Source organism: Mustela erminea, chromosome 8, assembly GCF_009829155.1.
Source record: "Mustela erminea isolate mMusErm1 chromosome 8, mMusErm1.Pri, whole genome shotgun sequence".
Lineage (NCBI taxonomy): Eukaryota > Metazoa > Chordata > Mammalia > Carnivora > Mustelidae > Mustela > Mustela erminea.
Window position 1 is genome coordinate 46133630 of NC_045621.1, and position 25651 is coordinate 46159280.

The window sequence follows — 25651 nt, forward strand, 5'->3', positions numbered from 1 at the left end:
AGAAATAGCTGCTCACTGGTCCTTTAAAAAAAACCTTTGGGGTCCACTGAGCCCGGCAGGATACATTTGGCTGGGGCTGGGCACCTGACAGCTGAGAGGAGCTGGGGAGGGGGCGGGGAGGGCAGAGGGCAATGCGCCAAGCTCTGTTTCTCATTGACTGGACTCCGGAGGCTCCTCCTCCCTAGCAAGGGTTCAACACCCCGCCTGTCAGGCCCTGACATGCGGGAAACACGTCGATAGCGGGTCAGGTCACAACGGCAAACAACGAAAGTCCAAAGCTCTAGTGGGAGCCCATCGACTGGCCTCGCCTCCAGACACCAGCTCGAGGTGCCCTGGGACATGTTCCGAGCACTGGCCAGGGCCACTGCGGCACTGGGGCCCCAGGCAGCGGGCCAGGTGCGCACCATGGCCTCCCACCAGCTGCTGGTGCCCCCACCGAAGGCCCTGCTCAAGCCCCTGTCCATCCCCAACCGGCTTCTACTGGGGCCCGGCCCTTCAAACTTGGCCCCGCGCGTGCTGGCGGCTGGGGGGCTGCAGATGATCGGACACATGCACAAGGAGATGTTCCAGGTAGGCCGAGCAGGGGGCAGCGGCCAGTTCCCAAGCCTCCTCCTCAGCTGGGCGAGGGAGGGGAGGAGGGCCTGACCCATGTCCCCTCTGTCCCCAGATAATGGACGAGATCAAGCAGGGCATCCAGTACGTGTTCCAGACCAAGAACCCCCTCACGCTGGCCATCAGCGGCTCAGGGCACTGTGCCCTGGAGGCCGCCCTCTTCAACCTCCTGGAGCCGGGGGACTCCTTCCTGGTCGGGGCCAACGGCATCTGGGGGCAGCGGGCTGCGGACATCGGGGAGCGCATCGGTAACATGTGGGGCACAGGGTGCGGTGTGGGTCCTTGCCTCCCCCTTCCCCACGACCTCCAGCCTGCCTCCCAGGTGAAGCTGGCAGACCCAGCCCACCCACCCCACTGAGCCATCGTGGCCCCTCCCCAGGCGTACCCATCCCCCTCGTGCCTCCACCTCCCAGCGGGCCAGCGGCTGCCTTCTCCTAGCGGGCATCGGAGTGCTTGAGAGACTCCCACCTCCCAGGCTCCCAGAGCTTGAGGACAGCGGTTTCCGGAGCCCGCAGGGAGACAGCGCTGGGGGAAGCTACGGATTTCAGCACAAATCTGAGAGCCCCTGCAGCTCTCCCGGGCTCCCAAGCATTACCTCCACCCTGTGACAGGACAAGGTGCCAGAGGCTGAAACCCTCTCCCAGTACCAATATCTCAGAAACAACCCTGTTTCTGGAGCAGCACGGACAAGGTTTTCATCTCCCAAGTACAATGTTCTGGAGAGACAAGAATCAAAAGCAGGAGTGTGCCGTGGGTTTAATGATTGACCTCGGTGTTTGGAAGCATCTCGCAGCTCCTGCATGGTCAGCTCCACACATGGCTGCACTCGGTCCTCATTAATGGACAACCCCCAGTGGCCCAAGGGGTCCCCACCTTTCACCTGGTCCCCTGAGTGTACACACTGGCTTTCAGAGGGAGGTGTCAAGGGGCAGAGGCCAGGCCCTGGTGGGCTCAGCACTGCGCTCCAGAGGCTCTGCCCACAGCCCGCACCTCGGCCTTGGGGTCCCCCATGGGGTTGGGGGTCCTGGGACCTCCTCCTGCCCACCTATGGCTCTCTGGGGGTTGGCTATGTGGGGGGGGCACTGTGGGGGTTGCGAGGGTCCGAGAGAGGGAGCAGGGGCCTGCCTTCCCAGAGCCCCCACTCACCCATTCCTCCTCCATTCGGTCCCCAAATGTTGCTGGGAAGGCATGGGGTCCCCGGGCCTGTGCAAATGTCTGCTTGCTTCCTGGGTGAGGAGCCTGGCTGGGCTTGGGGAGGCTCACCCCAGGAAGAAGCAGTGCAGCTGGCCCCACACTTTCACACCCACCTACCACGTCCCTCTGGCTTCTTCTTTGGGCTGGTGTGAGTGGGTTCCTGCACACACAGGGCCTGCTGCCTCAGCACAGACCCTGTCTCCAATACTGGGGGGCCGGGCACTCGCCACTCACTCTGCCCTTGCCCTCCCCCAGGAGCCCGAGTGCACCCAATGATCAAGGACCCCGGAGGCCACTACACACTGCAGGAGCTGGAAGAGGTGGGGCCCCAGGGAGGAGAGGTGCCAGCCCACAAAGGGGGCTCAGGGCTAGGACACCAGGGCTGGTGGCAGACCCTCAGCTCTTCCCAGCACCGGGGGACCAGGACAGGAGGAGCACTCCAGTACTTGGGAGCCGTTGGAAAGGGATAGGGATGGTTCTGCCTGGCAGGGAAACTGAGTCAGGATCCTGGTCCTGTGGGCTGAAGGCAGGATATGGCGGGCAGGACATGCCCTGATGCTCAGGACATCCCTTCAGGAAAGGTCCATCCCAACCAGCTAAGACCCTGGGGACTCAGCGGACCTCCCAGCAGCCTCAACAGGACGAGGTGGGAGACTGGTGCCATTCTTCTTTGGTCTCTGGAAGAAAGTCCTTGTCTTCCTGGACAAGCCCATCTCCCCAGAGCCCAGGCTCTGGCTCAGCGCAGGGAGGGACACAGATAGGGGACGAGGCTTGCTGGCGATGCCCAGATCTCTACCGTCCATGGGGAGGAAAGGAGAGTGTGGGGGGTGGATTCTGACATGCCATCCCCAGCAAAAATCTTTCTGGGCCCCGAGGGAGTCCAAGCCTGCTGGCTCTGCCCATGACAGTCACCTCTGTCCCTCGCAGGGCCTGGCCCGGCACAAGCCAGTGCTGCTGTTTCTGACCCAGGGGGAGTCATCCAGCGGCGTGCTGCAGCCCCTCGACGGTTATGGGGAGCTCTGCCACAGGTAAGCCTGTCCATGGCGCTGGGGGCAGAGCCAAGCGCGTGGGAGTCCGCTGGGGCTGGGACCGCTGGCAGGTCCCTCCAGTCTGGGAGGCCGCAGACAAGACCCAGATCCCATTCTGATCTTCTACACCCTCTCCAGCCTCTGTCACAGGGCATAAGGCCCCTCGGGGGTCCTCTGCCCACCAGAGAGGAGGACCCAGGTGCTCCAGGCCAGGTGTGCCCTCTGCTAGCCAGTCCCCGTGGCTGGGAAGGGCTTGAGACTGCCTCTGCTTCCTGGGTCCCAGGAGCTTCTGGGCCTGCCCCAACCTTGTCCTGAGATCCGAGGGCCCCAGAGCGGCCTCCTACCTCCACTACCTTCCTGCAGCCTCCCCACCCCTGCTTGGGATGGGCAGGACCTAGGGTGTCGTCAGGTGGGACCGGCAGGCCCATCCCAGAGAGTTGACCACAGGGTGCAAGAAGAGAAGCTCTACTCAGCCAGACAGGATTGCCCTGGCAGGGCTGCTGTGCACCCTGGGGGAGAGGGGGCTACCTGGTACCACCCCAGCCAGGACAGCCTATACCCTGGGGTCTTGTCTAGTAAACCAAGCTTGGGCTATCACCCCCCAGGACATCCACCTGTCCCCTCTGCGCCCAACGTGGGGCTCAAACTCATGATCCCAAGGTCAAGAGTTGCACGCTCCACCGACTGAGCTGGCCAGGCCGCCTCATGCCAATTTTTTTTTTTTTTAAGTTCCTGAGAAAACATGGAAATGGAGGAGAGTCAAAGCTTTCAGCTGTTTCTGAACCCTGTCCTCCCTGGGTGTCCTTCCCTGGCAGAAAGAAAGCCCAGCCTCGTGTGCTCTGGTCCCCCAGCCCCACTCAGAGCCCCAGTGGTCCGGCAGGACCACAGTTCAGTGGGGTGGCCCTCAAACACACCTGAGTGAGGGGTCCTATGTGCAGGCCAGCCGGGCCCGCCACACTCCCCGGGGTCCCCTCATGGACACCTGCTCCGTCCCTCTGCTCACCCTGGTTCCCACACAGAGCTGGTCCTGGGGGTCTGGCAATCCAGGGGGGTGTACCCTGGAGGAGGCCAAAGGCTGCTGAGCTTTCTTGCTGGCCTTCTGGGGGTCCTCGAGGCCCCTCCCCATACCCCAGAGAGTCCGAAATGTCCCGGGCTTCACTCTGCTGCCTTGCACGCCCAGGTACAACTGCCTGCTCCTGGTCGATTCAGTGGCATCTCTGGGTGGGGCCCCCATCTACATGGACCAGCAAGGTAAGCCACGTACCTGTACCACTGCTGCTGGGGTCCCGGAGCCTGCAGGCCCCTCTGTGCCCGCAAGCTCGTCGTCAGCCCACACTGTGGGTTAGGGCCCCAGGGAAACTTCATCTTCTCCCCCTCCACCAGCTAATCAACACCCCATTGTTTCCACTGGGCTGTCAGGTCCCGATGTGGGGAGCAAGTGGGAGGGAGAAGCCCCTCCAGCATCTGGAGAGGTGCTCAGAGCCCCTCAGGTATGCGTGGGAGAAGTGCCGGGGTGCCTGTCAGCCAGGCTGGGCCTCAGTTTCCCCATCGGGCGGCACCCCACCAGTGCGTCATGTCCAGCCAGCACTGTTTGCAGAGAAGCCTTCTAGGCCCAGCATTTCCCCCCAGAGGAAAGTCCTGATCCACATGGGTGGTGCCTGTCTTCGGCCACCCACCCAGCTTGGTCAGCCACACTTCCCCCAGAACCATCTCCATCAGGGAGCTCCAGGCAGGCGAGGGCGAGATTTCTGGGCTGACCCTCAGATCGCTGCTCTGCAAGGAAGGGCTCAGGAAGGGGGCCCTGGGGACGCAGTGCAGGAGGCAGGGCTGTCCAGGATGCCCACACTGTGCCCCCCAGGCCGGACAGCCCACCGTAGGAGAGAGGAGGCTCCAGCCCAGGTTCCCAGAGAAGCCGGGGTGAACCCAGGACACGCTCCGTACTTCTGCCCTAACCCTCCAGCCCGTCCTCAGCGGAGGCTGCGGACCTCAGTTTCAGGCCGGCAAGCTTTAGTCATGTCTTTTGGCATGTCTGTCCATCAGTGTCCTCTGACTCCCTGAACGTACCACAGCTCCTCCTCTCCAGGTGGCAGACCTTTGGGTTCTTTCCAGCTTTGCACTTTCAGGAGTAAACCATGGACAGTGCTGGCTGTCCATGTGAGCCAATAGCCCACATCAGTCCTCAGTTGTCCCTGCCAGGCCACGCGATGCTCAGACTCACGGCCTCTCACATCAAATTCGGTTTTCGCAGAAGTCAGAAGGCTCTTACTTTGAGATGGAGCAAGAAAACCTGTTTCCCCATCCCCTTGGCCACCCCCACATGCCCACTCACCCCTGACGCCACCTGCGTGGGCTTCTCCTCTACCCAGTCCACTGTCAACAGGCGGCCTAAAATTTAACTCCATCTCCCTGGACACAGCGTCGGGTCGCAGAGGTCAAGGGCTGAGTCCGACAAGACCGTCCACCTTGCTTCAGACGGCACCTGCAATGAGCCCGCCCTGGGTGGAGCTCGGCCCCCCAGGAGCACGCGCCCCTCCTCTCCACAGGCATTGACGTCCTGTACTCAGGCTCCCAGAAGGTCCTGAACTCGCCTCCAGGGACTTCGCTCCTCTCCTTCAGTGAAAAGGCCAAGTGAGTGACCCTGGGACCTCCCACCTGGGGCTGGATGGGCAGTGAGGCCATTGGCCCCTGAGGAGGGAAGATCAGAACAAGGGAGGGAGGGGTTCCTTGGGCCATGCTCAGACACACCGCTGCTCACTGCCCAGCTGGGACAGGTGCATGCCCTGGACAGGTGCAATGAAGCTCTGAGCTCACAGGGCAGTGGTAGCCGGGGCACAGTGAGGATCACGGGTATGAGCCTAGTAGCCTCAGAAGATTCTCATCATGGTGTGTGAGGATGCAGGGCCTGGCGTTCTAGAAGCTCCCCAGTTTCAAGCCAAGGACTGGGAGCTCCGTGGCCATGCCCTGTGCCCCCCCCCACCCCCAGCTCAGCATCCAGGAGCTGATGCTTCATGGGGTGGGCATGGACCCACTTTATCCGACAGCCCCAGTGTCTCCCACGTCCCCAGTGTCCAGACCCTGAGCCAGGTCGGTCAGGGACAGGGGATTGGCCCCAGAAGATGATTACCGTAGGCAGCCCTCGACCATTTACCAGCTCAGAGACTATCTTAGATGTGGTCAGGGGTTGCACATGGGTGTGGGAAGACTAAGCTGCCTGTGGGAGGGCCACGGAGGTGGATGGGTCCGAGCGGGGCTCAGAGCTCAGCTAGAGGCCCATCTGTTCACACCTATTTGGATAATTGATGTATTTAAGGCTTTGAGGCCTGCTGCATTACCAGAGGGCCTGAGAGCTGAAGTCCCCAGCTGTGCCTGGCCCAGGAAGGCACAGGGTCTGGGGAGGCACAGAGTCCCCCTGGGCCAGAGCACAACCACAGGGGTCCTGGGGGGCCCTGCACCTCTGGCTCACTTCTGCAAAATAGGAGAGTCTGACAGGACTGCTCCCAGCACTCCATCCAGACAGGCATGCACTCAGGCTGGTCCTTCCTTCCCAGAAATAAGATCTACAGTCGGAAGACGAAGCCTGTCTCCTTCTACCTGGACATGAAGTGGCTTGCCAACATCTGGGGCTGTGATGACCAACCCAGGATGTGAGGACCGCGGCAGGGCGCACGTCTGGTGGCCCCTCACCACCCAGCCTCTCACCAGTTGTTCACACCGGCCTCTAAGCCCAGACCCCAGCTGGAGCCCCAGAATTCACCAGGGTCAGGCCAGCGATGCCGCTGGGCCTGGGGGCTCAGGTCCAGCAGCATGACCCCCATCACCTTCCACCAGGCCCTCTCCTCTCAGAGTCCCTGTGCACCTCTGGGCCCTTTGGACCTGGCCCAGCCACATCTTCCCATTCCTGGGTCTCAGTTTACCCACCTCTCAAAAAGAGGAGCTGAGCTGAGGGCTCCTTGTGAAGAGACTTTGGCTACAACCCAAGATCCCTTATGACACACGTGGGGCTAAGGGGCACCAGGAACTGTGCCGTACTCTGGGGCCACTGGGGCTAAGAAAGGCCAGGTGGAGGGGGAGCCAGTCCTAGGCGATCTGGCCAGTGTCCTTGCTCGGAGCCTTGCTCTTCCCAGACCCAGCTGTTACTCTAGCTCGGAGTCTGTCATGCCCCAAACTGGGCAGCAGCCCCCTGGGAAGGGGGCTGGGCCCATTGTCAGAGAGCCTGACTTGTCCCCCGCCCAGTGACAGCAGACCAAGCACCATCCTGTCTTCCAGATACCATCACACCACCCCAGTCATCAGCCTGTTCAGCCTGAGAGAGAGCCTGGCCCTCATCGCAGAACAGGTGAGGGGGGCACGGGGCAGAGAACAGTGTGGAGCAGGGGCAGGGGCAGGACCTTGGGGCAGCAGCTTCCAGGAGCTCCTGTGATGAGGCTGGCTGCCCCAGGGAGGCCCCTTCTCTGGACCCCCAAGCCCTTCTGTGGAAACAGATGGGAGGGCTTCCTGCAGAGAAGCAAGGGTTGAGTGTATGGTGAAGCAGAGAGAAGAGCTTCGCAGGACAGTGGCTCTGAGCTGGACAGGTCGGGCTCCAAGAAGGAGCACTGGGAGAGGGACGGGAGGGCTGGCTGCGAGCAGAGGGGGCAGAGGAGGACAGAGCCCTGGGGTCAGACGCAGTGATGGGGCAGGTGGGGACCATCGTTTGCACCCTGGGCTGCTTAGTGAGGTGCTCCAATGAGGGCCCAGCTGAGCGTGAGGGGCTTTGAGGGACTGGAGTTGGCTGGTGGTCCTGAGTGTCAGAGGGACTGACTCCAGCAGGGTCGGCGCTGTCCTAGAGCCACTGCCAGCTCCCGGGGTGGGGCAGGGGCAGAGCAGGGACAGGCATGTGTGACTGGGGGTGGGGGGGTGGGGGGGGTGGTGACTTTGTCCAGTGCCACGACCACACTCTCATGGCCCCGGGCGTATTGGCTCTGCAGGACACAGGACAGAAGACACTGCCCCCAGCACAAAGGCCTTTCTCATCCAATATCTCCCAGGGGCCACGGCCTGCCACCAGCCCAGGAGCGGGAATGAGCACTGGAGCTGTGGCGGGCCTCATGCCGAGGTCTGCCCTTCTGGGTCTGCTCACAGAGCTGCACCCCGGAGCTGGGCGAGGAGAAGTTGAGGTGTTCTAGAAGCTGGGTCGTCCCTACACCCAGGCTAGCCAAGGGCTCGGGGGTGTATGGCTGAGATGGACTAGGGATTGTGGGGGTCCATGTGCTGGGAAGACAGGATACAGTGGGGAGCTTGGAAGCCCCTTCCTGCCCCATGGCCACTTCCACACCCACAGCAAGGGGCTCCCACCTCACATTGTCCAGGAGCTGCAAGGTCCGTCCACTGGCCAGGCCCCTCCCAAGTCCCCCAGACCCAGACTATGTCCACCCCTGAGAAGGCTCCAGGTCTGGTCACTGGGGCAGAACCAGGCCACCAGACTGGGGACTCAAGGGGTGTCAATGGGGATCGGAGTCCAGGCCAAGCGAGGGGCCCAGGAGCCCCCTATGGTCTGAAGCTGCCCTCCCACCCCCCAGCCATGGATGACAGCCAGTTTCTTCCACTCTCACCATCGAGGGACGTGTCCCCCCCCCACCCTCCCCGGCCCTACCCACTGGGTACCCTCTGCCCTCCCAGGGCCTGGAGAGCAGCTGGCGGCAGCACCGGGAGGTCACTGCATACCTACACGAGCGCCTGCAGGGACTGGGTCTGCAGCTCTTCGTGAAGGATCCAGTAAGGAGGGCGGAGGGCAGAGGGCAGAGGGCGGAGGGCAGGGGGTGTGGGGGGGAGGGGAGAGCTTCTGCCCAGTCCCTGCTGAATGGACACAGCATCCTGTGGTCACCCAGGCAGTCATTGTCACAGCCACAGCTCCCTGGCCTCTGGATTTTAGAACACTTTGACGCCCCCACTCTCCCTGAGAGCCTCCCAGCTTGAAGTAGTTGTGGGTGATCGCTGAGCCAGAACACGCCCGTCGGCCTCCAGAGCCCTGGCAGTCCCCAGGCGGGGGTGGGGTGGGTAGGGTCACCAGCCAGTCAGCCCAGGCTTCTTAGGAAACTGAAGCTCCTTAGCCCCAGGGAGGTCGTGACCTGTCGGAGGGAACAGACACACGGACACACCCAGCGTGCTCGGGCTGCTGGGGAGGTGGTGACCTCACTGTCCTCGGGCTCCTGCTCCCCCACTCCCTGCCCATCCCCATCTCTGCCCAGCCCCTCCAGACCCTGAGACCAGGGCTGGCTGGGCCAGATCCACTGGTGCTGGCCACACACCGTGGGGAAGGTGGCTGAGTCAGGCATATCCTGCAGGCCATCCGGCTGCCCACTGTCACCACGGTGGCTGCACCCGCTGGCTATAATTGGAGAGACATCGTCAACTATGTCATGGAGCATTTTGACATCGAGATCACGGGCGGCCTTGGGCCCTCACTGGGGAAGGTAAGGCGACAGCGGCTGCTTGCCACCTGCCACAGAAGCTGCCTTCCCCACCCCCCACATGGAGCACCCACAACTGCACACCAGGCCCCAGCTGAGGCTGGCAGTCATGGGGTCCCTAGGGGGAATCCGGGCAGAGGGACAGCTCCTGCCCCCTTTCACCCCAGCTCAGTGATGTCGTGGGGTGCAGCACTCCCAATCCCACCCAGAATGGCCTTCCTCTGCTGCGGGTGGACCGACCAGGCTAGAGGCCCCGGGCCGGGGTCCGGCTGTGCCCTCCAAGCAGGCAATCCTGAGTGCTCATTAACTGACCACCATCCTAGCCGCTCCTCCTGAGCTTTGCATGGCCAGAGGGCCAGGGGCTCCTTGTGTGACTGGGACAGGGGCGTCCCCGCTGGAGGACCTGGTTCAGGGCCTGCCTGACATCTGCACGTCCCGCCCCCACAACAGGTGCTTCGCATCGGCCTGCTGGGCTGCAATGCCACCCGGGAGAATGTGGACCGTGTCATCCACGCCCTGCAGGAGGCCCTGAAGCACTGCCCTCGGAGCAAGATGTGACCTGGAGGCCTGTGGCCCATCCTCCCAGAGGGGTGGGGGTGGGAGACCCGGAGCACACAGACCTCGCCACTTGGCCAGGCCACAGAGGCGAGGCACACGGGAGCCCCAGACATCCTTCTCCTCTCCAAGGGGCACCTCCCGGAAGGGGACTATGTGGGCTCAGGTCCCACAGTACCTCCCATGAGAGACACAGCCCCCAGGTCCCTGGCCCACCCAGAATACTCAATAAAGAATCACTAGGCACCGTCCTCACTGCATGGAGGGTGGGTGGCAGAGATATCTGGCAGGGAGTCACCATGGCTGCCAAAGGCTCCTTGGCTTGGGGATTGCTGGGGGACAGAGCCTTGCCTGGGGCCCCCCCGGGGCTGGAAGACAGATTGGGGACCTGTCACTGTACACCGTAGCCCCAGATCTCACACCTGCAAAGGACAACTGCACATACGCCTCCCGGGCTGACTCGTGACTCGAGTCACACATGTTATGGCACCATCACACCCCAGGCACAGGGCCAGGACAAAAGCTGGGAGGGCTAAAGGTCACGACACATGCGTGTAGGTTGGCAGGTGCCAGAAGTCTGGGGGCCTCAGCTGGACAGCCAAGGTGGCCCCCGGCCCAGCCCCTCACCCCCTCAGCTTGGCCCCTCTGGTCCTCTGTCCCTTAACTGCCCCCTCACTTGGGGTTTCTGCCTGTGCCTGGCTCCCTTCCTCCCCCTTTCTAGGAATCTCAGAATACACCTTGGCCCAGTCACAGCCACAGCCATACTCCAACTCCTCACCGTCCTAAGATCCCCAGGTCGGGGGCCAGGCAGGGCCTCTCCCAGGTTGAGGCAGACATCCAGAGCCCAGTGGGCCCCATGTCCCACCTGCAGGACCTGGGTTGGCCTGGCTTGGCCCCCATCACTCACACAGGTGCAGGCCGGGCACAGTTGTGTGCGCTGGGGAGACCCTTGAGCCAATGGACGCGACCCACCCCGTGTGCTCACGGCTGTGAGCACAGAGGTGCAGGAGCAGAGAGGGCCCGAGGGTCTGAAACCCCCAAGTCGAAGACTGGGTGGAGGGCGGCTCTTCCAGAGAGAACCGGACAGGGCCCTGTGGGCCACCTTCGTGCTGACAGCAGCCCTGTCCGGGTTGGCTCTTCCTGAGCAGACATGGGGAGGAGAATCCAGCGCAGTTCCCCCGTGTCCCCACCAGGCAGCGTCCCCTACCCCCATCTGATTAGGCCAGTCCTGCAGGTGTTTGCGTGTCATATCCACGGAGTCACTCAGCACATTCTCTCGTGTGTCTGCTGCTTCTGTGTGGCACTGACAGTCACACATGCTGCTGCGGGACGCAGGGACATGTTTTGTCTCCCTTTCGGGGCTGTTCCATGGTCCTGGCATCTGTTGGTCACCTGCTTTAATGGACCTACGTGTGCACGGCCTGGAGCGTCCTGGGGTGGCACAGGAGGTCCAGCTTTAGCGCTAGAAGATGCCACGACGCTCCCTGGGGCTTGTGATCCTTGCCATCCCCACCGGCCGTGCCAGCGAGTCCCAGCTGCTCCGTCCCCGCCGACACCTGGGGTGTCTTCTTTTCTAGCGGGGGTGAGATTGTGTCTGATCTGGTATTAACTTGCATTCCTCTGATGCCTCATGACATGGACCATCTTTCCGGGTGGGGACTGGCCATCTGTAGGTCTTTTCTGACTTGTTGGCCTAAGTATTTTGCTCCTTTTACTTGATTTTCATCTTTTCATTGTAAATGTATGGCCATGATTTTCTAAGTCCCGGCACTGCGCGTGATGCGTATTTTCCCCTATTCCCCGGTTTACCTAGTCATTTTCTCTCCTTTTTTTTTTTTTTTTTTAAGATTTTATTTATTTATTTGACAGACAGATCACAAGTAGGCAGAAAGGCAGGCAGGAAGAGAGAGGAGGAAGCAGGCTCTCCAGGGAGCAGAGAACCTGATGCGGAGCTCGATCCCAGGACCCTGGGATCATGACCTGAGCCGAAGGCAGAGGCTTTAACCCACTGAGCCACCCAGGCGCCCCGTCATTTTCTTAATCATGTCTTCCAAAGAGCAGGTCTTTTCCCTCCGTGAGTTCCTGGTTACATGTCTTCTCTCGTGGTCTGTGCCATTGGTAAACTGTCTGGACACTTTTGATGATGTAGAGCTTCCAAAGATCTCTGCTGTTTTCTTCTGGAAACTTTATGGTATCAGCTTTTGTGTTGAGGTTCAGGACACACTTTATATTAATTTTGTGCATGGGGTGGAAAGGGGGCAGTTTCGCTTTTATCCACTCCAACAGCCCGTGTTCTGGCAACGTTTCTTAAACAGGCTTTCCTGAGCCACCTGATGGACGTGGCCTCTCGTCCTTTGATCATCCTCACAGATGTGCTCTGGCCTCTCCTCCCTGGGGCGCTGCCTCCATCCAGGCCCAGACAGCCGCCCACACTGCAGCTTCACGGAGTCTTGAAAGCAAGTTGTGCCAGCCTTCCGATTCTGCTCTCCCTTTCAAAGATTGCTTTTTTTATCCTAGATGCCTTGAATTTCCACGTAAATTGAGAATCATCTTGTCTCTCTCTTCAGAACAGCTTGTCGGAATTTTGATAAGAATTGAAATAAATCTATGAATCAAGTTAAGGACAATGGACATCATCAAAATATAAATTCCTATTCATGAACATTAATTTGGGTCTTTTAAATTATACTCAGCGATGTTTTCGTGCACAGGACTTACGTATCCTGCATTACATGTATTCCTGGGTGTTGGACAATTCTGACCCTATCGTAAATGGTATTTTAAAAATTTTCTTTCCAGTTGTTTATTCTTAATGTATACAAGGACAATTAACTTTTCTCTCTGTTCACCTGTCTTCTAACCTGGCCAAATTCACAAAGTCTAGCAGTTTCTTTGTGGATTCCTTGGGGTTTTTCTACGTAGACAAGCAATTTGTCTGTGAATATGAGTCTCACTCCTTTTCCAATCTTCATGCCTTTTATTATTATTATAATCCTGTATCGCTGCACAGGCAAGCCTCTCTGTAACCCTTGGCTCGTGAAGGGCAGCTCAGGTCCCGTAGCTACCAAAGGTCCCGTGGCCAGAGGCTCCTTCTCCACCGTGGCCCACTACAGCCACTGCGTTCTGATGAGCTGTTCTCTGCTGCAGGTTTGCACGTCGGGGTTTCAGAGACACTATGTGCTGTCCCACTCCCCCAGGGGCACCCTCAGAGCCATGCTTGTGCTGTAGCACAAGTCCATCCCCAATCCAGCCCTACTCAGAACCAACAGCCTCAAGTCACCCGCTGTGCAGACATTCCCAGTGAGGTGCATGCGACCTACAAAGGCCAGTGTGGGGGGGGCTTGACCCTGCCCTCACTCATCACAGGAGGGGAGCTCGGCCTAAAAACCCCTGCTATTCCTCCGAAGCAATGTCTTGGCATGCCCAGACCACGGAGCCTCTTCGACCTTTAGCTCTGACACAACCCTGAGACGGTAACATTTGTCTCCCAGCCTTTGGAGTAAAAGTGTCCTACAAGGCATCAGAAGCTCTTGCCAGTCAGTGCTCCCCGGAGGCCTTATCAGTATGATGTCATCGATGTCTCAAGCCAGCAGGATAGTCTACAGGACCCGTCTGGGTGATGAAGGCCCACGAGGCCTGCATCGTGACACAGAGCAGGCGGGCCTACCTCAGCCTGGGGCAAGACCAGGATTTCACACTGTTGCCTCTTCCAGGTGAACAGAAACCATCTCTAACTCCCTCCTGCACAGGACTTGGAGGGCACATGTTCTACAGCTCGGCCACCAGGAGCCTGTGCCGACGCCTTCCACGCAGTCCAGACCACCCACCAGAGCACCTTGGCTACAGGCCACGTGTTGTTCGCCACATTTTGAATGTATTTTATTTTTTAAAGACTATTTTTATAGGAGTTTTGGATATATAGCAATATTGAGAGGAAGGCATGGAGATATCCCATAAATGCCCTCCTCCCATCACCAACGTCCCTCAGCAGACAGTGCATGTGTTGTAACTGGGGAAACCGCATGGACACGTCACCATCACCCCAAATCCATCATTCACTTTACGGCTCACTCTCGGTGTTGTGCCCTCTGCAGGTCTGGACACATGTGTAACAACACATATCCATCTGCATTGTTTCATACCGAGTATTTTCCCTGCCCTAAAAATCCTCCATTCTTCACCTGTTCATCCCTCCTTCCCTCTCTCCTCGCCCCTGGAACCACTGATCTTACTGTCTCTGTAATATTGTCTTTCCCAGAATGCAGAATGTTGCCTTCTCAGATTGGCTTCTTCACTTGGTCATAAGCGTTTAAGTTCCTCTACGTCTTTCCGTAGGTTGACAGCACATTTCTCTCTAGCACTGAGCGATATCCCGGTGTCTGGTGGACCAGTCCGTTTATCCATTCACCCACTGAAGGACATCTTAGCTGCTTCCAAGTTTGGGTGATTACTTGTTAATGTAGCTGCTGTAAACATTCATTGCAGGTTTTGCGCAAACATGAGTTTTAAGCTCTTTTGGGTAAATACCAAGGAATGCAATTGCTGGATCGCGTGGTAATAGTGTGTTTAGTTTTGTGAGGAACCATCAAACTCCCTTCCAAGTGGCTGCCATTTTGTGTTCCCCTGAGCAACAGACACAAGTTCCTACTGTTCCACATCCTTGCCGGCGTTTGATGTCAGCAGTGCTCCAGACTTCAACCATTCTCATCGGCGTGGAGAGGTTTCCCGTTGTCGTTTTCGTTTGTGTGTTCCTGTGGGCACTCGTTTCATGTACTTCTTCACCATCTGTGTGTCTTCCTGAGCGAGGTGTGTGCTCAGGTCTTTGGCCCATTTTTCAATCAGGTTGTTTGCTTTCTTGCTGTGTTTTAATATTTTAAAAAAAAATACATATTCTGGATAATAATCATTTGTCAGACATGCCTTTTGCAAACATTTTCTCCCACTCTGTGGCTTGTCTTACTCTCTTGACATCATCTTTTGCAGAGCAGGAGATTTTCATTTCAATGAAGTTCAGCTAACCGATTATTTCTCTCATGGATTGTGCCTTTGGTGTTGTAGCTAAAACATCATCACCACACCCAAGGTCATCTAGAGGGTCTCCTATGTTATCTTCCAGGAGTTTTATAGGTTTTTGCTTTACATTTGTGTCCCTGATATACTTTCAGTTAATCTTTGGAAAGGACATAGGTCTGTGTCTAGGTTCATCATTTTGAATGTGCATGTCCGGTTGTCACAGGGACTTTTTGCTGCACTATATTGCCCTCACTCCTTTGTCAAAGATCAGTTCATTATATTTGTATGGGTCTATGTCTGGGATCTATATTCCATTCCACTGACCCATCTGTCTGTTGTTTCTGCCAATATGGCACTGTCGTGATGCCTGTAGCCTTGAAAGGAAATCTTTCAGGAAGTCTTGAAAACAGTACCATCAGTCCTCCAACTCCGTTTTCCTCCTTCAGTATCATATTGGCTATTCTGAGAGGGTCTTTGGTCTCTCTCTATACCTTTAGAATCAGTTTGTCAACAGCCACTAAATAGCTAGCCAGGATTGGGATTGCGTGGAATGTATAGGGCAAGTTGGGGAGAACTGACATCTTCGTCTTTGGAGTCAAAGTGTCCTACAAGGCATCAGATGTTGAGTCTTCCTATCCATGAACATGGAATACCCATTTGTTTACCTCTTCTTTGATTTTGTTCATCAGAGTTTTGTAGTTTTCCTCACATAGATATTTTACATATTTTGCTGGATTATATCTAAGTATCTCATTTTTTATTCATCTGATTTTTGCTAAGGTTGTACTGGTAAAATAGGGTCTTTCAGGATGATGCTAAGTCATTATTGCCCCTGGGATACAGAACGTTTTGCTAGACTATTTTGGCCATGAGCATAGAAGTGCTTTTGAAGTCTTTCCCTTGGCCTTTCCTACCACTAACAGACATCCTGATACATACTCAGATACTGAGGAAATGATTATAGGGTGGGCCTTTGTACCCACTGTGAATCTGATTGGACCAAGCTTCTGTGCTCTGCAAGCCCCCTCTCTAATGGCATTTTGTATCCCCCTGTATGAATGTCAGCTCAGGCCCTGAATCCCATGGCCTTCAAAGGACCTGGCATTTCCTGTCCTCCGTGTGTGGCTCTTCTGGCCCATGGCCATTGAAGCTTTGGAGGAAGCTGGGGAAGATGCTGCTCCATGCACTTGCCATGGGAGCAAGCTCAGCAGCTTGCCTCTGGGAGACAGCTCAGCAACTGAGAAATGAATATAACTGAGAGGCAAAGAGGGTAGAAAGTAGAAAACATAGGTTCTCACGTGAGAGCTCAGTGGGGAAGGGGCTGCACACTGGCTGTTATGGGCTGATGAGAGAATGTGGCGTGGGGAAATGGAGCACTGAGGACAGATGGAGGGGATGGTGTCAGATGCCCGGAGATACCATCTTACACAGGAGAGGGGGACCACCCCCATGATGAGACTGGCACAGGTAGGCAGTGGGACCTGCAGGTGTCCCCTGTTGGCTTCAGTTCCTTCGATGAATTAGAAGGTGGGGACATTTGGGGAAGAGGGTGATCATTTACAGGAAATGAACAAAGTTGGAAACTGTCTGTCCACTAGCTTCTTTCACTTCTATGTCTCCCGGGGAAATATTCTCCATGCAGATGTACAGAAAGTGGTAGGTGCCATCCCCACTGTATCCAGTGCATTCCTTTATTCAAGGTCAGATATACAGTATTTCGTGGCCACAAAGCAGCATGTGACATAGGTGGGCACAAGCCGTTGAGCTCCAGGTCTCATGCAGACGCCCGGTTCTGAGAGTCTGATAACATCACACAGAATGGATCAATACCCATCTGATGAAGCACAAGGCGCCTTCATCCCGGGCCCTGGGGGGTCAGGCTGCTGCTCCTGGGGGCCTGCTGCCCGGCATGCTCAGACCCCCACCAGGCCATCCCCAGACAGGTGGTCCCTATGGACATCTCTACTACCCACCACCTGCCTCCAGGTGAAGCCCATTCTCCTCTGCAAATGGCCTTCCATCCTCTGTGGGGCCGTGGGGCCAGGCCGTGGGCAGTAAAGACCGATTAGGGGATTGCTCAGCACTCCTCGTTGTCCAGAGTCCTGGTCTTCCGGAAGATGCTCTGCATGGCTGAGATCCGGTCCTTATCCTGGATATTGAAGACCTGGAACTGCAGATGGAACAGGGCACAGTGGGGTCATGGAGCTGTCTGGGGGACCCATCACAGGAGCCTAGACACAGTGTGGGACAACACATGGTCCTTCACCACCAGCACTTCCTGCCTCTGGGTCTCTGCCTGGTCCTCCCCAACCTGCACGGTCCTCCCCCACCCAGGGCCCTCTCCTTCAGGTGTCCTTCTTCACACACAGGTATCCTCCCCAGGTGGGCCTGACACACAGAAGGCCCCACCAGGTGCTTGGAGAGGGCTGAGGAGGCAACTCCCCTCTTGCTTTCATCCCTCCAGCCCCCATGGGTCCTGGAAGGAGATTGTGTTGGCTTTTTAGGTGAGGGTGGGGGTCAGCCCTGGGGGAAAGGAACAGGAATGAGCTCAGTGGGAGCAGGGGAAGGGAAGGCTTAGCAGAGCTGACGGCACTTTGGGGGCTCTAAGAAGGGCAGCTGGGAGAGTGGCCAAGTAAACCCTGAACAGGCCATAGGAGGTAACTCCTAGGGACACAGCGTGGGACTCCTGAGTGCAGGGAGGCAGCAGGAAACTGTCCCTGTGAGGTCCGGGGACAGCCACACCCATTCACCAGGAACAGAGTCCCAGGGTAGGCAGGTGGGGCTCGAGCTCTCGAGCTCTCGTCATGTGTGGCTTTAGGGGCAGTTCTGGTGGGTAACGGAGGCTGGCTCAAACCTGGCCTCCAGGGGCACTAGTGGGCAGGGGCCCTCATGGCCTGTCTGGCCTCCAGATGCCCCAATCTTGCCGACCAGAGGACCGACCTGCCCGGCCTTCCAGCTCTGTGCCCACCTGCATGTCCCCCTGGGCCTGCCTGAGACCCCCTCATCCTGCCACGCCCACCTTGTCCAGCAGGACGTCAAAGTAGGCGGTGGCCCAGTAGGCCGGGTTGCTGGCAGGCAGCTGCAGGAGCGCCTTGACCCCACTGCCGAGGCGTGGCGGGGGGCTGCGGCCCAGGTGGGTCACGTGGATGCGCAGGGACGGCTCTGGCTGGCTGGCGAAGTGTTCCACGTGCTGGTACAGGGCGTTAAGGTCCAGCCCAGTGTCCGCAAGCAGGTTCCGCTCGGGGTGGAGGAAGTCCGGCAGGTTCCTGGTGGCCAGACAGCAGAGCAGCACCACCAACAGCCGGTACACGGCGCCCTGCAGCTCTGCCCAGTCCTCTGGCTCCGGGAAGAGCACTGCGGCCCACAGCAGCACAGTCTGAGGCAGGACTAGGGGTCAGAGCCCACCGGAGCATGTGGCCTGCTCCAGCCCAGGGCAGCCCACCCCGCCCGCCTTCCCCACCAGCCTCACACCTGGCCCCTGCAACCCACACCCCTCGTCCAAACCTACCCCCCCTCCCATCAGCCCCCTGTCCCGTCAGTACCCCTCCCCCACACTCCATGACTCTGCAGCCCTCTGCCCCACCAGCACCTTCCCCTACACTCACTGCCTCTCCTGGAGGTCCCAGGGTGGGCTCAGCTCCTTCCCACCTACAGTCTCTATTCTGGCCCCTCCCCAACTCCCCCAGGGCGAGGTACCCCGCCCCCAACCAGCTCCCATCCCAGGACCCTTCAGCTCCTCTGGCCCTTTGCCTCCTGCCCCACTCCCCTCGGATGATCATGATCGCCTACTGTGCAAGGCAGCCTGAGCAGAAGAACCCTATCCTTGGGCATTGTCCTGGTGCCTGTGTGTGTGTGTGTGTGTGTGTGTGTGTGAAAAAGCCCTAAGAATGGAGCTTCCTGACTGCACCAGGCACCCTCTACTCTCCCTCTCCCTGAGGCCCTCAGCCAGAGGCCCCTCCCCTGCCACACCACTGCAGCTACCTCTCTGTGCCCTCACTACCCCTCCTCCCACCAGCCCCCATCATCCTTCGCTCACTGTGGGGCTCAGGAGCCACTGCCCCAGACCCCAAGGCCCCCCCCCCCACCAGAAGATGGCAACCCCTCAGAGGTGGGATGGAGGCCTGCAAGGGATGGTGAATGGGTCAGAGGGAGCTCCTGTGACAGGCCAGCCCACACCCCCAGCCCCCCTGAAGACCAGCCTTACACTGCTCCCCCGACCCCAACACAGCTCACCACGGGCAGACCCCACACAGGCCAAGGAGGACACAGCTCCAGCCAAGTCCCAGCAGCTCAGTGAGCAGCTGAGAGCTGCAGACAGGGCTGCTTCCTCTCAGAGGGGGAATACCTGGCCAGTGACCTTCACAGCTGCCAGGGGCCCTTGCACCCAAGAGCCCCCCGCCCCTGGCCCATGCACCTTCAGATGGCCGAAGGTCAGGCCAGGGCTCTGGCCACCATCACGCCAGCTCTCGTGGTTGACCCGGTCCAGGATGGAGAGGCTGTCCAGGCGGTGGCCCGGGAAGGAGCCCAGTGCACCTAGCAGTCTGGTGAGCAAGTAGTCAGTGGAGACCCTGGGAGCCGGGAAAGGCACACCACAGATGGTTAGCGTTGTGGCCCCAGCCAGGAGTCTGAGCAGCCTGCCCCCACCACTTCGCCCCAGGAAGAAAAGCCCCCAGCTTCTGTGGCCTCCCCGCGAGAGGACCCGCACGCCGGTCCAGGCCATGACAGGACCAGTGGCTGCACCCAGCACACCCTCCCCATGGTTCCCAGACCTGTACGTGTTGGGCAGTCAAATGGGAAAGGCCAGTGTTCTTGGAGAGACATGTAGGCCCCACAACATGGAGAGGTGAAAGGAGCCTCCAGGCCATCTTGGCCCTTTTGTGTGGACAGGAAGGTGCCGCTCTGACCTGCCCAGGGTGGACAGGCAGTTCTGGTCCTTGGGCTCGCACGTCCACTCCATGCCCCATTGGCAAGTCCAGCCTTCCCCGGGCGGCCACGCAAGAGCTTGGGGCACTGTACCCCCGTGGCACTCACTGTGGACTTGCTGAGCCGCCAAAGGGGTAGAATCTGAGGTCCCCCCCAAGGGCCCCCCTCTGTGGAGTCTCAGTACTGGACAGCCGACTGCCTGCACACTCAGAGTCTGAATGGAGGGACAGGGGAAGGACCGTTCCCTGCTGGCCTGCATGCGTGACTGCCCAGCCTACCCTCCCTTCCTTCCCGCAAGACCGGACAAAGCCCTGCTCAGGGTGAGGGGCTCAGAGGCGCTCAGGGGAGCCTTTCTTTGGGGGCAGAAGGCCACAGGAGGGCATAGCCAGCTCCATGAACATCATCGACTTCCAAGAATTACCTGTAAGAGCAACACCCACCCCCCTGCCTTACTTCAACCAGGTGCCCTATTCCCAGAAGCAGCACCCGGCGTAGGAACTGGTGGGCGGGTCACCCCCCTCAAATCACACCACCCCTGCCTGCAAGATGCTGTGGAAGCCATTTCGGAGCTGGAGGGGGCTCAGTCCCTGCCCTTGGCTTGGGGGTCTCAAGGGCATCTCAGCCTCCACCACGTGCCCCCCACCCCCGACTCTCTCTTTCTATCTCACAGACACCAACTCAGGGCCTCCCTTTCCTGCAGGTGCGTCTGAGGAAGGGGCCTCAGCACCTCACTGGGGGATGGAGACTGGAGGTCCACAGGAGGCTGGTGGGGGAGGGGACACGCAGCTAACCCCATGGGTGGGGGACACACCATATCCCATCTGGGAGGATGCTAGCAAATTCCTCTGGTCACCCTCACTGTGCGGGGACCCCTCCCAGCCGCCCCAGGACCCTGCGTGACCCAGATAAGTCTCTGTCCTTTGCCGCTTTCCCACCTGAAACAAAGGTGTCAGTCCGGGTCGCGAGGGTCCCCTTCCAGGCGGCCTCCTGCGTTTCCCAGTTTCTCCCCGTCTCTCCTCACAGCCTGCCCTGCCCACTCCTCATGTGGGGTGGGGGCACAGCTCCCCCCTCACCACTCCCTGCAGCTGCAAGGAGCTGAAGCTGGCGGTAAGGAGTGAGCATCCCGGCCAGATCCCACATCCCCCCGCCCCTCAGAGATCCCAGTGACATTGGTATGGATGGCTAGGGCAGGGGGGGGACATCACCGCAGACCTTCCGGCTCAGAGTGAGGGGAACAGTGGTGGGGCAGCCCCCTTCCTGCCAGCTCCCCAGGACCCCCAGACCCCAGGAGGCGTGTCCTACCTCCAGTGCTGAGCACTGGCTGGTACCAGCGCCACCTTTTGGCTGACGATCCTTTTCAAGCTGCCTTCAGGGAACCCATGCGTCAGCTGGGTCCCCTCCAGGGCGGGTACCCTCTGCCTTCTTCGCACCACAGGCACGACGTGGAAGCACACTGTTCTCCAGCCACTGGAAACCAGCAGGGACAGATGGAGCTCCTCCTCCCTCAGGCTGTCTGCGTTCAGAGACCCTGCAACGACCGCCATGTCCCGGAGTCCCCATCTCAGGCTGCCCTTCACACCTCTTGGAAGGGTCTGAGGAGGTGCAGGACGGCCTGGGATGTAGCACACGTGTAGCCCAGGAGTAGCACACGTGTCCCTGAAGGCCTGATGTTGGACATGCTTAGTGCCCAGTTCCCAGGAGGGTCTGAATCCGAGGGCTGACAATGAATGAGCCTGCCCTCCCTCATTCTACTCCACACCCTGGGTCCCCAGAACCGCATCCCAGACTGCACATGGGAGTAAAGATGCTCCCACATCCTTCATGGCGGACACAGCCCAGCGCCCACTCCCCTGACCCAGAGGCCCCAAACCAGCCAGGAGGGGACATTCCAAGGACAGTAGGGGCACTCTGGTGTGACCCGGGGCCCTCTGGACTTCCATGTCCGTTGTCCCTCTGCCCCCGCCACCGCCCACCAAAACATATTGATACCACAGAGGGAGAAAGGGGAGCTGAACAGTGTGGGGAACCCTCGCATCTCCAGCCCTGACCAACACCAGCCAACACTGGATTCAGAGCGGTCGCCCCTTCCCTCCCCTGGCGCTGCCTAGCGAGGGTGCTGGTTAGAGGTCAGGGACCAACCTTCTGGGAGACATGTACCAAAGGAGGTCCCCAGTATGTGCCTAGGAGAAAGGTCTCTACGGGACTGAGCGCAGGAGCTGCATTCCCAAACTATTCCACTGCACACAGCCCACCACCGCCCCTCGCAGCACTGGGGGTCCTGTATGAAGGAGCCTGCTCCCCCATTAGGCAGACCCTTCCCCCAAGTCTCCTATACGGTAGTTCTGGGGCCACTTCTGGGGACCTAGCCCAGAGCAGGTCCTGGTCCTGCCCCCTGGGCCACTCTATCCCCCTCCAGGAGCCCCAGTTTCCTTGTTAGTTAAAGGAAGAAAGGAGTTGGGTGATCCCTGGCCCCTCCCAATTCAGGGTTTGAGCTGCAGGTGGTGGCTTTATTTCCTTATCTACTGCTGGTCACACCTTCCAGCGGTGGAGGCAGGCGGCTTGGCTTGGAAGGCAGCCACACCTGCAGCCCCAGCCAGGTCATGGCCACACCCTGCCTTAGCCCCTAGGCTGGTCTCACCGGTTTCTGCCCTGGGTGGGAGCATCCTGGACCTTGTCACCTGGAGGGAGCTGCTGTGTTTCCCTTTTAAGGTACGTGTCAGGAAGCAATGCCTGGAATTTCCCTGCGTGCGCAACTCAGGCGGGTGTGGTCCCAGGCGCCTCTGCTCTCTCAGCCAGGAACTGAGGACGGTGGAGACCCAGGGATAGTGAAGATGGGCAGCTCAGAGTGCGCCCAAATGGCCCAGGCTTGGCACACCCCAGCAGGTGGGTCTGCTCCCAGACGGGCCCAGGGCCGGCAGGGGCTAAGGCCAGGTGGGAGTGGCTATGTTCTGTCACAGAGGCAGACAGACAAGTCCCTGCGGTAATTGAGAGGTTCAGATGATGAGCAGAGAAGATGTGGAAGGGGCTGGAAGCTGGGCAGGCCTAATGACAGGCTCCGACTGCCCCGAGAAGGTGGCCACTGGCCCCAGGTCACCAGGCAGGCCTGGGAGGGGCCAGAGCTGGAAGTTGTCCCCTCTTGGGGCTGGAAGTCCACCCAGGAGCCACTCTGAACAGCCCAGGGCGGGTCACTCTCCCCGAGATGGGCTGACTATCTCACTCTGGCATCACAGCAGACATGAGGACCAGCCACCACCGTGGGCCTGTCCTTCCCAAGGGAGGCTGGGCATTCTGTTTTGGTTCCCAGTCCCTGCCAGGACAACCCAATATATTTGCTCCGGTCCCCGGGAGGAGGCCCTGCTGTCCGGATCTCTGCACCTGCCTCTTCCCGGGACTCTCACAGTCCAAGCGGCCCCTACTGGAGGGAAACCCGCCATCTGTGGTCCAGCCAGGAGCCCTGCACCCCCTAGGGGCTCACCACCCCGAGTCACACCATGTGGGCACCCAGACAAGACACTAAGGCCAGACTCCAGCATGGAGCCTGCTCAGGGCCCAGGACACCAAGTAGCAACCGGTCCATGCACGGAAACAAAACTGTGTGTGTGTACACACACTTCCACACACACTCTCATGTGCGCCCACTTTTGCATGCACATGTGCACATACTCACACACGTATCCACAATCCTGCACACACTCTCACTCACTCGTACACACACTTCCACCTACACATGTGCACACACTCAGACATGCGTCCGTAACCCATACCTACACACATGCACACACATACTCTTCCCAGTGCGATGTGACCAGGGATTGCACTCAGGGACATCTGTAAGGACAGCGGGCTGAACCAGAGCTGGTAACAGGACCACTCGCCCAGACCTGTGGCCGGACCCTCATCTAGCAGGTCAGCGGGAAGACGGTGCCCTGGCAGACGTCGTTTCCAGCTGTTTCACTAGTAACAGCCTGTCCACTGTGGCCACCAAAGTCATCAGGTGACATGGAAACACATGACCTGTCTTCTCAGAAGTGTCTGGAGCTAGAAAGGACCTCAGAGCAATGTCCCTCGACTCGTGTGCCCTCTCAGTGTGTACACTGAGAGACCCCATCTATGCATGTACGCGCACACGTGCACACATACACACTGCCATCACACGTGTGCCCCGACACCCCAAGAGACCCCGTCTGTGCACGCACACGCATACACGCACACACAGCCATCACACATGTGCCCCAACACACACACTGAGAGACCCCATCTGTGCACGCACGGGCACACACGCATACACACACACACACACACACTGCCATCATGCGTGTTCCAACAGTCGCTTGGTGGCTACCTGGTGCGATGAGGCTCTGGTGTTTGCAGTGCACGATGGCCGCCACCAGAAGGTCCTTGAGGACACGCAAGACCTTGCTGGGCACAATGTGGCTGCAGCAGGTGCCACTCTCCTCCGAGGAGATGCTGGAGACATCTTCGGCTGTCCACTGCTCCAGGTTGGCCCCTTCCCTGGGGACACCCAGGCGGCAGGACATGGGGCCATCCCCTGCCTCGGCGGCCCCTACCTCTTCAACCAGGAGGACCTCGGCATCCACCCACAGGGGTACCTCCATGCGCACTGGGTCCTCGGAGGAGCGCAGGGAGAACTGGAAGGCCTCCAGGTCCCGGGAGTAGTCCACGAGGAAGCGGGGGTCCAGCTCGTGCACGCGCTCCAGCACCACTAGCAGCACGTTCTCTGCTCGCTGGTAGTCCTGCGCCCGGGGCGCCCCCCTCGAGCGGATGGCCTGCAGGTAGTGGTGCCACAGAGACACCTGCACGGCCATGGCTGGGGCCAGGGCACAGGGGCAGCCAGGGACCAAGGACCCAAGGATGTATGCAGGCCCCGGAGAGGAGCAGGTCTGCGGGTGGGGCCCCAGCTCTCCGCAGAGCAGAATTCCGGAGCTGCCACTGGGTTAAATAGCTGAGCCAGGCCCGGCCTTTGAAGTGGGGGTGAGTCAGTCCCCAACAATTAGGAATGTCACTGGGAGCCTAGGGCAGGGGGAGGGGCCGGGTCACAACTCAGCTCTGGCTCCTCCCTCCTGTCACACAGAGTGCCTCTTAGCAGTTCCAGAGAGCCCTGGAGAAATACCACAGTCAGGCTGCGCTCCTCCCATGGCTTGACCACCTCCCACAGGCCATTCCTGGTGGCCCCCCCATCCCTGTGCAGCGGCCACAGAAACTCTGTGACATGCAGTCTCCCACCAGCCTGGGGGAGGGACACAGGACAGCCTCCTTGCTCAGATGACAAAGGTGAGAGCTGGTGGTAGCCTCCCCAGGCCCCCGGAGGGACAGCCCGCTGCAGCTGCCTCTGAGGAGCCTGAATGGCAGGCTAGGGGGTCTGCACTCCCCCAACAACCTCATATTCCACTGAGGCACCTATGCCTGGCCAGAAGTGGGGAGCCTCCAACTGGGGGCGTCACCTGCCCACCCACCACCCGGGTGAGAATCCTGCCTCCTCTCCCTGCAGCGCCACACTTCCAAACCCCAACCCCAGGCCCTAGCTCAACCTTAAGGAAGCCTGTACCCACCTGGGTCTGCAGCTCTAGGGGACATCTCCTGGGCTCCTTACCGGGTGGAAAGTCTCGCCCTACTGGCCGCTTCAGCACGGCACTGGGAGCCCTGCCCGGCCCAGCCTGTCTCCCAGCTCAGGTGGGCAAGTCCCAACCAGTCACCAGGGAGCCGCCCCCGCTGACCCTTGGCCCTACTGGGCCAGCCCTATATGCACACACCTCCCACCCCCCCACCCCCCCACCCCGCGCCCAGTGTCTGCAAACAGTAAACTTGGAGATAGCCCCTAATGAGGTTTCCCAGAGACGCAGCCCTGCAGCCCTCAGGGTG

At 59.3% G+C, this 25651-nt stretch overlaps 2 protein-coding genes across 2 annotated transcripts; one reads left to right on the plus strand and one right to left on the minus strand.

Annotated features, from left to right (window-relative positions):
- The first annotated feature begins 339 nt into the window (after positions 1-339).
- Positions 340-10122, plus strand: AGXT (alanine--glyoxylate and serine--pyruvate aminotransferase). Its single transcript, XM_032355451.1, has 11 exons — positions 340-570; positions 668-860; positions 2062-2126; positions 2734-2834; positions 4015-4085; positions 5378-5462; positions 6383-6478; positions 7101-7170; positions 8490-8585; positions 9155-9283; positions 9731-10122. Exons 1-11 carry the CDS (start codon positions 340-342, stop codon positions 9836-9838), a joined length of 1245 nt encoding a protein of 414 aa, XP_032211342.1. The 3' UTR covers positions 9839-10122.
- A 6380-nt stretch (positions 10123-16502) lies between these two features.
- MAB21L4 (mab-21 like 4) lies at positions 16503-25523 on the minus strand. The gene is made up of 5 exons (XM_032355450.1): positions 24114-25523; positions 21074-21299; positions 19263-19416; positions 17868-18224; positions 16503-17018 (listed from the first exon to the last, which is right to left on the minus strand). Exons 1-5 carry the CDS (start codon positions 24595-24597, stop codon positions 16926-16928), a joined length of 1314 nt encoding a protein of 437 aa, XP_032211341.1. The 5' UTR covers positions 24598-25523; the 3' UTR covers positions 16503-16925.
- Positions 25524-25651: the final 128 nt, after the last annotated feature.